The 15007-nt window shown below is 41.1% G+C and overlaps 1 protein-coding gene across 1 annotated transcript in view; it reads left to right on the top strand.

Annotated features, from left to right (window-relative positions):
- The window catches only part of PIGL (phosphatidylinositol glycan anchor biosynthesis class L), a 76424-nt gene that overhangs the window by 7017 nt on the left and 54400 nt on the right, over nucleotides 1-15007 (top strand). The window contains exon 2 of the mRNA XM_007080753.3: nucleotides 5004-5103. Within this exon, the coding sequence (XP_007080815.1) occupies nucleotides 5004-5103 (100 nt within the window). The remainder of the gene's footprint in view (nucleotides 1-5003; nucleotides 5104-15007) is intronic.

Genomic DNA, 15007 nt, shown 5'->3' with positions numbered 1-15007 from the left:
AGTAACATTGTGTATCAACTCTACCTGAATAAATTAAAAAAAAAAAAAATACAGTACTTACAAGTAGTGTATATTGGTTGATAATAGAGTATGGCAGTGTTTCTCAATATTGGCGGCTTGATATTTTGTTTTTAATGATCTTTTAAAACCTTGTTCTACAGGGGTGCCTGGGTAGCTCAGTCGGTTGAGCGTCCGACTTCAGCTCAGGTCACGATCTCACGGCTCGTGAGTTCGAGCCCGGCGTCAGGCTCTGGGCTGATGGCTCAGAGCCTGGAGCCTGCTTTGGATTCTGTGTCTCCCTCTCTCTCTGCCCCTCCCCCATTCATGCTCTGTCTCTCTCTGTCTCAAAAAATAAATAAACATAAAAAAAAAAAACCTTCTTCTACAGTTTTGTTTTATTTTTTTTAAGATTTTATTTTTAAGTAATCTCTACAGCCAATGTGGGGCTCATAACCCCAAGATCAAGAGTCGCGTGTTCCACTGACTGAGCCAGCCAGGCATCCCTCTACCAGTTTTAAAGACATAATTTCTGTTTTACAGTGATAACTAGTAACTAAAAGATATTTTTTATTCAATGCAAATCTAATTTTTTTTAAGTTTATTTGTTTATTTTGAGGGAAAGAACGAGCAGGGGAGGGTCAGAGAGAAAGGGGACAGAGCATCCGAAGCAGGCTCTGTGCTGACAGCAGAGAGCCCAATGCAGTGTTCAAACTCACAAACTGTGATATCATGACCTGAGCCCAAAGTTGGATGCTTAACCAACGGACCCACCCAGGCGCCCCATTGCAAATCTAATTTTTAAATATTTTTTATTGTGGAAAATTGGCTATTGTGAATAATGCTGCTGTGAACACAGGTATATAAGTTATCTGTTTGAGTCCCTGTTTTCAGTTGTTGTTGTTGTTTTAGAATATACCTAGGAGTAGAATTGCAGAGTTACATGTTAATTCTTTGTTTAAATTTTTGAGGAATCGCCATCCTGTTTTCCATGGCAGATGTATCATTTTATGTTCCCACCAGCAATGCACAAGGGTGTATTTTCTCCACATCCTCATCTACATCTGTAAGTTTTGTGTTTGTTTTTTGGGGGACTCAAACTCAACAAACCATGAGGTCATGACCCAAGCTGAAACCAAGAGTCAGATGCTTAACTGACTGCGTCAGATGTCAGCTCAGGTCATGATCTCACATTTCACAAGTTCGAGCCCTGCATGGGGCTCTTGTGCTGAGAGCTCGGAGCCTGGAGCCTGCTTCAGATCTGTGTCTCCCTCTCTCTCTGTCCCTTCCCTGCTTGCTCTCTCTCTCTCTCAAAAACAAATAATCATTAAAAAAAAATTTTTTTTAAAGAAATCTCAAATGTGTTAGGTCAGAAAGAAAAATGTTAAATGAGACTAACACTTTGGAGGTTGGATCTAAATATATCTCAATAAGGAAAATGTTGAAGAATTATTCATAGTTAAAAAGCAACATTAAACAAGCTGAGTTTGTTTTTGCTATAGCCGTCCTAGTGGGTATGAAATGATACCTCATTGTGGTTTTGCCTTAATTTCTCTTACGACTAATGATATTGAGCATCTTTTCATGTGCTTATTGGCCATCTATCTTTGGAAAACCGTTTTCTGTTCAAGTAATTTGACCATTTTTTTAAGTTTATTTACTTTTTTTAATGTTTATTCATCTTTGAGAGAGAGAGAGAGAGAGAGAGAGAGAGCGCGCCCGGGGGAGGGGCAGAGAGATGGGGAGACAGCCTCCCAAGCAGGTTCTATGCTGCCACCACAGAGCCCCAGGTGGGGTTCGAACTCATGAACCTTGAGATATAAACTTAGCCGAGACCAAGAGTCAGACGCTTAACAGACTTGAGCCACAAAGCACCCCAATTCTAGTTTCGTTTTTAAAACGTGATTTCTCCAGCTTGATTCTATGGACACATTCTAACGGAAGAGAGTCTAGCTCTTTTGGTTTCAACTTCCTTTGGGGAACCTAGGCCTTTGGGTTCTAAGAACACTGCCCCCTCCTTTTTTGCTAGTTTTGCTAGTTTCTTCTTACTGTCACTAATCTCTGGGCCACTTCACTGGTCCCTGACTGGTCCTCAAATCTTCCACCAGTTACGTATTAAGTTATTTTCATTAAATTCTTACTGATGTAAATATTTGGCTTGGTTTCTGTTTTCCTGGGTAGACCTTAGCTGGCCAGAAAGAACCTAAAATCCTTCATTTTACAGTTGAGCAAATGTTGACCTTTTTTTCTTTCAAATACATTTATTTTAAAGTTAACTTGGGCGTGTTCAAGAAAAAAACCTTGCTAGTGTCCTTGAAACCCAGGAACTTAAGGAATTTCCTCAGTATTCATAAAGTTAGTAGAAAGTATTGGGCCCATGATGTTTCGATCCTCAATCCATTTCTCATTTTAACAACTTAAAACTTACAAGGTAGGGTAACTAAAGGAGTGAAAGAGGGACTTTTTATGATGTTGTTCCTTTTGATTTTTAATGGTGTAAGTATTTTACCTACTTAGAATAAATTAAATTTTAATTTTAAAGTAAAAAAATGTTTACCTTTATACACTGTGGTGTATAAGTGTGGGTCTTTACAAAAAATGGCTTTAATTTCCATTAAATGTCATTTATGATTTATGATTACTAATAATTATTGAGAAATACTAGTTATCACAAGATGGAAGACTTCACTAAGCACAGTTATCCATAAACTTATCACTTACACACACACACACACACACACACACACACATACACACACACACACACACACACAGTGTAGTTCTATGTAAACAAATCTACATTAATCCGATTTTCTGTTTTCTAGAATAATGATCTCCAATGATCTCCTTTTTGGGTCACATTTTCCTACTGATAAAAACTTTTGAGCAAATACTCTCATTATATGTATATTTATTTATAATTATATTAAGTACATGGACCCCTGAGTTAATGTGTACATTATGAAACATTGACGAAAGTTAATATTTATGAAGGACAAGGTAAACAAATTAAGAGGAAAAGTTGCAAAGCTTTTCCTCTCCCCAATAGACAGTCTTGTGGATCCCAGTGTGCACCTACCCTACTTGGACACAGTTCGTTGTTGTTGTTGTTTTTGTTGTTGTTGCTGCTGCTGCTGCTGCTGTTGTTGTTAATGTTTAGTTATTTTTGAGAAGTAGGGGAGGTGGGGCAGGGGCAGAGAGAGAAGGAGACACAGAATCTGAAGCAGGCTCCAGGCCCCGGGCTGTCAGCGCAGAGCCCAACGCGGGGCTCGAATTCACAAATTACTAGATCACGACCTGGCTGGAACCCACGCACTGTGAGATCATGACCTGAGCCGAAGTCAGATGCTTAACCGACTGTGGCCCCCAAGCACCCCTCAACACACTTCTAGAGTGTGTCCTTAAGAGCTGCTGCCAGATCTCAGACGCTTATTCTGTTGAGGTGCCTACATGTTCACCATACTTGGGGGAAATATTTAAAATGACCTCTGACTTCAACTCCCTAACCTATTTTAAGTTCCTTAATTCAAACACAAAGCAATAAACTCCTTAGCCTCCATCCCAAGCAGCTTCTCACAATCCTGAGAGCCTAATGTGCACAGACTCTGGACTTAGGAATCACGTCACTAGAGTACATTAAACTCCTTATCACCAAAGATCAAGGAACCCGGAGATGAAATGGTTGAGGGTATGTAGATAGACTGGAGAGGAGCCTAAGACAGAACGACCGTCCGGTTGACTATAGCTTCTATCTTTTTTTAAAAAAAAGTAAAAAGAAAAAGTTGTGATGAGGACAACACAAAACTATCTGGGGTCTTTTTAGGGTTAGTCCCTTTGTTGGCTACAATGTAATGACTGTCTCCTTCCTGGGTTCAAACAGTTCAAAACTAGCACTGGAATAACCCCTGCCAAAGTTGAAAGGTCTCATGTGGGAGTTTAGGGTGCAGGACACCAGGATGACACAAAGTTGAACGAGACTTTGACTTTTAAGGTCAATGACATTTAGCAATTCGTAATCCAATCATGGAGAAAAGTTCATATTTATGAGCACACTGGAAATGATTCCTTGCCAGGGGAAGAACGAAAGCCTTCCCAGAGGGAATGCCATTTGGTCAGGACAATGAAAATGATTGTAATTCAGGAAGAAAGGAAGCGGAGGAGGGGGAGGGTAAAGATAAAGAGGTGGAGGAAAGAGAAAACAGAGGACTGAACTGGATGGATGTGTGCGGTCTCATGTACTCCTCAGGAAAGCCTCCAGAGATGACCATCATCTCCACTTTACAGATGGGGAAACTGTGGCTCAGGAAAGTTAGGTAACGGGCACATATTACACATGCAATTATCTGCTGGAGAGTTGAATTAAGGGGTGCATTAGCTAGACAACTGCTCGTAAATGCAGTTTAAGCGGTACCAAAACTTCCCTGTATATTATTTGTAAGGATACAGGGAAGCTGTACTTACCAGAACCATTCTTAGGAAATAGACTACACGTGTTGGGAAAATAAAGGTTACATAAGCTATTCGGGGCATTGATGTGGTCAAGATCCCTAGGGGCACATTTTCCTGTAATACTTAGGAGTAAGAGCCTCTTCTTTAAATAAATGTTTAACAGATACGGGAGTACTATCAATTTAAAGGGGCCAAACTAATACCGTTCCCAGGTACCTAACTTATTCTGAGTAGTTATAGAAGAATTCCTTTTAAATCTGCTTAACTCCAAAGCCAGTGGTCTTGGCGATGTGCCATACTTCCTGTAGCATGCAACTGAAATGCAGAGAGATAGACAGATGGACAGACAGATAGAAACAGAGGTGGGGAAGGATCAAATGGTACTTCTAAAGACTGGGCTGCCGGTGGTCTCACTGGAGTGAACCTAGTGTATTTTCTTCAATTTTTTATCATAACCACACATTTTTCAGGCAGCTTAAGTCCCTTATAGAACAAGATAAGAATGAGTAAACTGATACATTTCCAGTGTTAAATCTAGGTATATTTGTTACCTCCAGGAAATTACTACAATCAAGGGGAGATTCGTAAGAAAGAACTTTTGCAGAGCTGTGATGTTTTGGGGATTCCACCCTCCAGTATAATGATTATTGACAACAGGTAACGTATCTTTCAAAAATGTAGAAATTCGCTGGCAATAAATATGCAATGGTACGCTCAAAAGACACAAAAAAACGAATGTGGGTGTGTAAGAACATCTTATTTGAGAAGTCTACTTAAAATAGTTTCACATTTGTTTTTAAGTGACAGTAACGCAAATAAATGTTTTCAACGTCTGTTCAGATTCTGTCTCTGAAGACAGCTACTTTAATCTTTAAAAAAAAATGTTATGAAATTTTCAAAACTACACAGAAGTATGAAGAACAGTGCCATGAACCCCCGTATGCCTACTCCTAAGCCCAGTTAATTATCAGGCCTTTTTTATTATACTTGCTTCATCTATTCCCCACTTAACAACTTGTATGTGTATGAAGCATTTTTTAAGAAAATCTAGGCCTCAGGTCCTTTCATGCCCACATACTTAGATACACCTCTCTTGAGAAGATAGACATTTTTTTTCCCTATGGTCACAATGCCATCATCATCACCTCTAACAAAATTAATAGCAACAATTCCCTGGTGTCCCCCCAACACCTACCTAATCCATAGATGTTTGTCTAAGTAGCTCACCGTCTTTTTACAGTTGATTTTTTCTTTTTTTTTTTTTTTTTTTTTTTAATTTTTTTTTTCAACGTTTTTTATTTATTTTTTTTGGGACAGAGAGAGACAGAGCATGAATGGGGGAGGGGCAGAGAGAGAGGGAGACACAGAACCGGAAACAGGCTCCAGGCTCCGAGCCATCAGCCCAGAGCCCGACGCGGGGCTCGAACTCACGGACCGCGAGATCGTGACCTGGCTGAAGTCGGACGCTTAACCGACTGCGCCACCCAGGCGCCCCTACGGTTGATTTTTTCAAGTCAGGATGTGAACGAGTCCACACGCATAATTGGTTGATACTCTGTTTCATTGCCCCTTCCTCCCTTCCCCACCTTGTCTTTGATTGTTGAGAAAACTTAGTTGTCATACAGGACGTCACACATTCTGGATCTGTCTGCCTGCCTCCTCATGGTATCTGTTCTGTCATCCGTATTTCTTGCAAACTAGAACTTAACTGTAACTTTCAGGGGTGAGAATACTGCATAAACTATACCGTGCACTTCATATAGCATCATTTCAGGGGACACATGCCATCTGATTGTCTCACGGTGACTCCACAATGGATCAGTGAATTCACATGGCAACAGCTGTTCCTTTCATTTTAAAGACCCACACCCGCCTTTCATGTAATGTTTTCACGATTGCCTGAATCACCGTTTAACTACAAATAGCCGAATGCTGAGTTTCTAAATATCTCCTGCATTCTAAGTATATTAGCTGCAAAGCAAAACTTTATCAACTGGGGCTATTTATTTAATTATCCCAATATATAATTTGATCCGAAAAGACAGCAGGATAAATGCTTAATTCTTTAATTGCCATTTTCAGAATAAGGAGTTGATGCCCTACATACTTCCAGTGGTAATCTGTTGTTTGTTGCTTGGATGGGGGAGGGCACTTTTTCATTTCATTAAGTACCTATGTGTTTTTAGGTATTCAGGGTTTCAGTTTCAGTCATGTTCTTTGATCCCCCGGTTGTCTCATCTGTGACTATTGAGACTCTTCATGTTAGCCCCTATGTCCTTTGGGTATGTCCTCTTTAGTCTTGTAGAATTTGCTTGCTATCAAGGACAACCAGATTTCCCAGCACCTTCTTGTGTTCTTTCCTGCCTCAGTCCTGGCATCAGCCATCCCTCCAAGGAGTTTTGGTGTCTCTTGGGAGGGTGTGGCGTTTAGAGACCATAGCCAGAGTTACTTGAGTGTTTATTTCTATGGTGTTATTTCCTGTGGTTACTTGAACTTCATAGTGGACAGAGCTAGTATATATATATTTGTTTAAGGAAAAAGAAATCAGGAATACTAATGACTGCAATGTAGAGTTAATATTTCAGGGGATTTGTTTAATGCCTTTGATTAATACATCAAATCTCTTTTCTCTTACACTGTAAATCTTGGCTTTTTTTTAATTTTTTTTTTAACGTTTATTTATTTTTGAGACAGAGAGAGACAGAGCATGAACAGGGGAGGGGCAGAGAGAGAGGGAGACACAGAATCTGAAACAGGCTCCAGGCTCTCAGCGGTCAGCACAGAGCCCGACGCGGGGCTCGAACTCACGGACCGCGAGATCATGGCCTGAGCCAAAGTTGGACACTTAACTGACCAAGCCACCCAGGCGCCCCATTTTTTTAAATGTTTATTTATTTTTGAGAGAGAGAGAGAGCAAGAGGGGAGGGGCAGAGAGAGAGGGGGACAGAGGATCCAAAGCAGGCTCCACGCTGACAGCAGAGAGCCCAATGCGAGGCTCAGGCTTGCAAACCACAAGATCATGACCTGAGCAGAAGTCAGACACTTAACTGACAGAGCCACCCAGGCACCCCTGTAAGTCTTGCTGTTTAACAGGATAAACATAATAATTCTTTTTTTTTTAATCTTTTTTAAAGGATTTTATAAAACATGAATGAAAAAATACTTGAAAAGCAGATATTGAAAATCAAGGCCAAATATAATATGACTGATCAAGATGTCTGTAATTTACTTTAAAATGATTTGGGGGAAAAATGCATACCTATATAGATTAAACCAAAATAGCACAATATTAACAAGTTGAGCCTTGGTAAAAGGTACATGAGTGTTCATTATACTATTCTTGTTAACTTTTCTGTTTGAAAATTTTTATATAGGGGCGCCTGGGTGGCTCAGTCGGTTAAGCATCCGGCTTCGGCTCAGGTCGTGATCTCGCGGTCCGTGAGTTCGAGCCCCGCGTCGGGCTCTGTGCTGACCGCTGAGAGCCTGGAGCCTGTTTCAGATTCTGTGTCTCCCTTTCTCTCTGCCCCTCCCCTGTTCATGCTCTGTCTCTCTCTGTCTCAAAAATAAATAAACGTTAAAAAAATTTTTTTTAAATTTTTATATAGAAAAAATGTCAAGTACCATATGACACTCCTTTCTCCTACTATTTTCTGGCATATAAAAATATGTTTTAGTGTCTTATTATTGTTTACTGTATTGTTATTTTAAAAAATCAGAGGTCTATATAACAGCAGCTGGAGTTTGTGAGTATTACTAGCTTTGGGGCTTAAATATCTGTTCTTCACCAGCAACATAGCTTTTGGGATTTACTATAAATTCGATTGTCCTTGCTTCCTTTTTTTTTTTTGAGGTTTTTTTTTTTTTAATGTTATTGGCTAATGTGCAAGAACAGGATAATACAACTTAAAACATGATGAAGACACAAGTTCCTTTAAGTATAGGCAAAGAAAAAAAAATGATCACCCTCAAAGCATGTAAAAGGCCAAAGTAGTAATTCTGCTGATGTTTTCAATTCATTCCTACAAAACAACATTTACTCTGCCATTTTTATAGGGCTCGAGTACTAAATAAGTTACATCGTTACTATAACCTGTATCTAGTTATATCATCATTTTCAGATACTGTTTGTCCGGGAGCTGAGCCCCATTTGGATGGTTTACCTATAAGTAGGTAAACACTAACCAATTTCTAGGATGAACTGGTAACTTTACTCAACAGTTGACCTTAACCCTGAAACATATGAGGGAAATCTATAAGGAAGAGATAGCTCATTTGTCTGGTAGGTGGTTTCTGTTATCTACATTCTAGATACACAGCTAAGGACAGGAAGGAAGTGCAAAAGTAGAGGCTGCTATGTCTGTGCACAAAGAAGTTACCACTGGGGCTCCTGGGTGGCCCAGTCGGTTAAGTATCCGACTCTCAGTTTCCGCTCACAATTTGTGAGTTCAAGTCCCACATCAAGCTCTGCGCTGACAGTGCAGAGCCTGTTTTGGATCCTCTATCTCCCTCTCTCTCTGCCCCTCACCCCCCCACACACACACACACAAAAATAAATAAATAAACATTATTTAATAAACATTATTCTGACGTCAGAAATATCTGATGTCTAGGGACGCCTGGGTGATTCAGTTGGTTGAGTATCTGACTTCAGCTCAGCTCGTGATCTTGTGGTTCACGAGTTCAAGCCCCAAGTCGGGCTCTGTGCTGACATTTCAGAGCCTGGAGCCTGCTTTGGATTCTGTGTCTCCCTCTCTCTCTCTGCCCTTCCCTTGCTCACGCTCTGTCTCTCTCTCTCTCTCTCTCTCTCTCTCTCAAAAATAAATAAAACATTTTTAAAAATTAAAAGAAGCAAAAAGAAGAAGGTACCACTGCCCTCACTTACCATTTGTTTATTCCTAGTTTCTGCACCATTTCAACAAAGTCCCAGTTAGACTTTGTTTTTTTACCCTTACAAGATTAGAATGAGTACCCTATTAGATGAAGGAAGGGCGTTACGAGTATAGGCAGGCCTGGGTGAGTCTAATAAGTTACCAGTGAATGATGAATGTGCTGGGATCCATCTAGGCGGCTTCATCAGTAACACACGTCCTCCCACATATGAAGCCATCCAAAAGCAAGATGGCTCCAGGTTGGCTCAACAACATCACCTAGGACCCAAGTGCTTCCCACCCCTCTGTGAGACTGTCTCCATCATGTCAGTAAGCTCCCCTCGTGGTTGCGAGGTGATGGCGACAGCAGCTGCAGGTGTCACACACAGACACAACTGCGTCCCGCCAAAAAGGGGGGAATTTTCCTTCTGCCCATCTGTTTGTGTTATGGAGAAAAACTTGGGGTCTCTGACAGACTTTCCCTCAGGTCTCCTGCCCTGCATGGCTCACCACCACCACCACCTCTACCAACTTCTCACCCGCTGTAGTAGCTGCTAGATACCGGCTTCCCCAGTATACGAGTGCTTCGTTTCAGCATCAGGATGCTGGGAATGGCTCTAGGTAAGGGGAGAAAAATGCTCATTTCGCCTCACTGTCTTGCAAAGACTGTATGCTTTATACCCCACATAGCCTCGTGGTTTTGTTTGGTTAGCGAAGGTCTAGGGGATTGGCCTAGGCTGGGGCTTCCTTACAGGACTGCGTAGGACGCAGAGATGTATTTCAAGTGTCCAATCCATAGCAAGGAACCAAAGGTAGGTTAAGCAGAGATAAACAAAGGAAAACAGGCCTAAAAGACAGAATAGGTTCTGTGGGGAGCACCTGGAAAACTGCTCACATCTCTGGAAGATCCACAGCAGGGCCGAGGGAAGGGAAGAAACTATAAATGGCACTAAGTTGAGTAAGACCACTTTGGTGAGAAACTTCCAGCAGATTGTTAGGCTTAGATTGTCTCCATGCATTGTCTATGAGCTGAGTCACTCTCCCTGGGTTTCCTTTTTCATTTCAGTACCTGCTTTACTTAGCGGCTTCCTCCCACAATGGGAAAAGGGGGAGGTGGGAAAGTTTAGATGAGCAGTAAATAAAATAGCCCTGGCAGGACATGCATCTCTTACCGTTTGAACCTTCATGGCATCACGACAGAAACAGAAACAATGAGTAGCGGAGACAGAGCACCAGCTGTGTGTCTTAGAATGATCCCTCTGACGACTCTGAGGAGGATAGAATGGATTAAAGAGATTGGGACCATAGACAAGTCCGTCTTGTGCATTGGTCCTGATGAAAGGAGAATGTCTCAATGTATTTTATTTTCTCTAATGTTTTTATTTCTTTTTGACAAAGCGGGGGGGGGGGGGGGCAGAGGATCCGAAGCAGGCTCTAAGCTGACAGCAAAGAGCCCAAAGCAGGACTCTCGAACTCACAAACCACGAGATCATGACCTGAGCCCAAGCTGATGCTTAACTGACTGAGCCACGCAGGTGCCCCTGAGAATGTCTCAATTTAGAGTGCAGCACGTGTAAGAGGGAGATGAGGGGATGAATTCGAGTCTTATTTAAGAGGTTTAAATGGCAGGATTTGAAGAAAGAAGAAATCAGGGATAATGGAAATTATAGGCCTAGAGATCTAGGTGGATAAAGATTAGCTGGCATAGTTTGCGAAGGAGAAGAATTGGGTTATGGAAAAGAACAGATTAGACATCCTTAGCACATAGGAGAATTGAAACTATCAGAGTGGATGCAAGTGCCCTTAGATCAGTGGGGCAAGAAGAGAATATGGAGATCAGGCACGGCAAGAAGAGAAAACCACATGCAATGAATGATGAGAATTATGTGTTTGGTGTCGTGTAACCTCAGGGGTGGGAATAGGGAAACTTAAACAAAATTAGCATCAGATGGTGTCAAGAATGCGGCATCCTACTTTTTTTCCCCCCAAGTCATTAAATCGTCCTTAGAATCAAGGGTGCCTGAGTGGCTCAGTCGGTTTAGGGTCCGACTTCAGCTCAGGTCACGATCTCACAGCTTATGGGTTCGAGTCCCACATCAGGCTCTGTGTTAACAGCTCAGAGCCTGGAGCCTGCTTTGGATTCTGTGTCTCCCTCTCTCTCTGCCCTTCCCATACTCATGCTCTGTCTATCCATAATAAATAAACATTAAAAATAATTGTTTAAATCATCCTTAGAATCATTGTAAAGATGTGATCACAGGATGTACTATAACTTAATTAACATACTCCTGATATTGAATATTTCCATTTTTCCAATATTTAAGTATTTTAAAATCTGTTAATAAATCGTTGAAGGTCTGGCCCTTTCCTTAGGTAGATTCCCAGATGATGAATTACTGAGAAAAAAAAGACAGGACTTCATGCAGTTTTCTCCATCCGGGTACCAAAAACGTTCATAACTAAGGTCATTTTGGCTCATCTTATTTTTTGTTATTGTTATGAATAAGACTTTTTCTGATATATTTTCTAATACTTCACCACTGGTATGGAAAAGATTTACTGATTTTTATGTGTATTTTGTTAATAGCCATCCACATATGAAACTTTAAAAAGCCTAACAGCCTTTCACTTGATTCTTTTAGTGTTATGGGTAAATCATCTGCAAATAATACTAATATAGTCTTCCATTTTTCCACGTATGCCTCTTATTTATGTTCCAATTCTTATTGCTTGGAGCGGAGTTTCTTAGACTATGTTAAACAGTTGTGGTAAGAGCATTCATGATTTGACTGAGAATGCATCTAGTGTTTTACCATTAGCTGTGTTGGCTGCTGGTTATGAAATATATTCTATATTGTGTTAGGGATTTTTGTTGGGACTCGACCTTCATTGGGTTAGATTGGGGGGCTCCTGTTCATTTCAGTACCCTACAAAGGGATAAGAAAAAAGTTTCAGGGGCGCCTGGCCGGATCAGTTGAAGAGCATGTGACTCTTTTTTTTTTTTTTTTTAAGTTTATTTATTTATTTTTGAGAGAGACAGAGACCGCATGAGTGGGGAAGAGCAGAGAAAGAGAGAGAATCCCAAGCAGACTCTGTGCTGCCAGCTGCAGAGCCCTACAGGGGGCTCAAACCCATGAACCACAAGATCATGACCCAAACCAAAACCAAGAGTTGGGCGCTCAACCAACTGAGCCACCCATGTGCCCAGAGCATGCAACTCTTGATTTGGGGGTTGTGAGTTTGAGCCCCACATTGGGTGTAGAAATTACTAAAAAAATAAATAAGCTTGTAAAAAAGAAAAAACCTGTTTCAATTTATTCTCCATTTTACTTGACTCAGGGTAAACTATTGGGATCGTCATGGGGTAATTTCCTCTCTTATCTATGCCAGTAGGTTCTGTAATGCATACTGTAATTATAGTGACGCGTATTCTGTCAGTGTATGTTGTGATTTCTTTGCTCACTATTAAGATAAATAATAATATGAATGGGCTTGTGCTCAGGCACCCGTATTATACACACAGACTTCCTCCTGTGCAGTATCTGCTTTGGCCCAGCAACGCAAGATGTTTTCTCAGGGCCAGGTCAGAGTTGTGAAAACTGCCCTCAAACCAAAGGTCATTACTCTCATCCTCTATCTTAATTTATTAATTTTTTCATATATATTCTGAAGAGCATGCAGCTTCAGCAACATCCCCTACTTGTGAAATGCTACAGTGGAAGGGTAGTAAACTTGTCAAAAATAAACACTTAAAGAGACACCTAGGTGGCTCAGTCAGTTAAGCGTCTGACTTCGGCTCAGGTCGTGATCTCACGGTTCCTGAGTTTGAGCCCCGTGTCGGGCTCTGCACTGACAGTGGGGAGCCTGCTTGGGATTCTCTCTCTCTTCTTCTCTCTCTACCCCTCTCCCACTCATGCTTTTTCTCTCTCTCAAAGTAAATAAATAAACTTATAAAAATAAATATATTTAAAAAATAAATACTTCAAGAAGCCAGTTTGAAGATTTGAGGGAACCGTGTGTCTTAGTCAACTCAGGCTACCATACCCAAGCACCATGGCCTGTGTGCCTTAGACAAAAGAACTTTATTATCTCACAGTTCTGCAGCCTGGAACTTCCAGATTAAGGTCCAGCAGCACCAAGTTTCTGCAGAGGGTTCGCTTCTTGGCTTGCAGATGGCTGACTTCTTCCTGTACGTTCACACGGAGAGGAGTGAGAGAAATTTCTCTCTCGTTCTCCACTTACGAGGTCACCAGTCCTGCAGGATTAGGGCTCCACCATTATGACCTCGCTTAACCTTAATTACTTCCTAAAAACCCTGTCTCTAAATACAGTCACATTGGAGGTTAAGGGTTCCAACACATGAATCTCAGGAGGACGCAACTCAGTCCCTAGCAACTCGCAAGCTGTATTCACTCTTTCCGACTCTCATTTCACAGCCCAGAAAAAGCAGGGTTTTGGAATCTTACTTTAGGATATTCAGAGGAGCCAAAGAATTTGGGGGAGGAAGAGAAAGGGAAGTTTTATGGAGGACCTACACTCGTAATAATAATGATAAGTATAGAGTCAGCCATTACCGTCAGTGCCAAAAACCATATTAAACACATGATCTCACTTAATCCTCAGTCTCATCCAATTACTTTTCCCATGTCGTAGATAAGAAACCAGTGATGTAGGGAGAGGTGGAGTGATTTGCCTGAGGTCATCCAGCTAGTTAGTGCTGGAGCTGGCATTTGAACTGAAGCACTCCGTCTCTGGAACCCCGGCTTCAACCATCATATCTTACATCTACCCCATGCCAGACACATACTTTGACAAAGGTCATCTCCTTTGAGTCTTTGACTAACTGTCCAAAATAGGTTTCCTTATCCTTTATTTGTTTCACATGAAGAAACTAAAGGTCAGACGGATTAAGAGAATTCTCTGCGGTCACCCATTTAATAAATGGCAGTGCTGGGATTCAAAAACAGAAAAGAAGACGGAATTGATCCCCGCCTTTCTGCAGGAAAGTAGGTCAGCCATTTGTTACTGTATTTGAAAGACCCGTGTGTATTTAAGAGTACATTGAGTTGGCATTGTGTGTGGTCAGTTCCTTTTTCCATTGTTCTGAACCTCCTTGCTGGATCTCAGGGAAACACTTAGCCAGAGGAGCTCACCCAAGTAAATCACTTACAGAGGGAAAAAATATTCAGTTGTCAAGAAAAGAAGGCATAATCTCAGGCATTAGGCAACAAATGGATACTTTTCGGTAACTTTACCCAGGTCTTAATACCTCGGGGTTCTGCTGATTTATTGAGTCATATGATATTTAAATGTATATTGTTAACAGATACATATTAAATGCCTGGAATGGGCAAGGCCCTGTGCTAGATATTGAAGAAAGAGAACAGTTCAAGGTATAGGAGCTTGGCTAATAGAAGTTGGCCTGATAGTCATGGCTCCTTTAGCGATGGAAAGCTATCTCACTGTGCACGTATGCTAACGTTCAGGCCTATGATGGAGATCGGAGACCCTCTCTGGGGTACTTGGGAATTGCATGTGACTGGGAAATGCAACCTACAGATTTCCTCCTCATTTGGCTGTGCTTCTTAATATATTAGAAGAGTCCATAGAATTATTTTGTTTATATTTTTCAAAACAACAAAAAACACATGTATATTTTGTATGCATAGATAATTTCTAAAAAGATGCGTCCG

Source organism: Panthera tigris, chromosome E1 (assembly GCF_018350195.1).
Source record: "Panthera tigris isolate Pti1 chromosome E1, P.tigris_Pti1_mat1.1, whole genome shotgun sequence".
Lineage (NCBI taxonomy): Eukaryota > Metazoa > Chordata > Mammalia > Carnivora > Felidae > Panthera > Panthera tigris.
The sequence above is the reverse complement of the archived record's forward strand: the minus strand, read 5'-3'. Positions and strand labels throughout refer to the sequence as shown.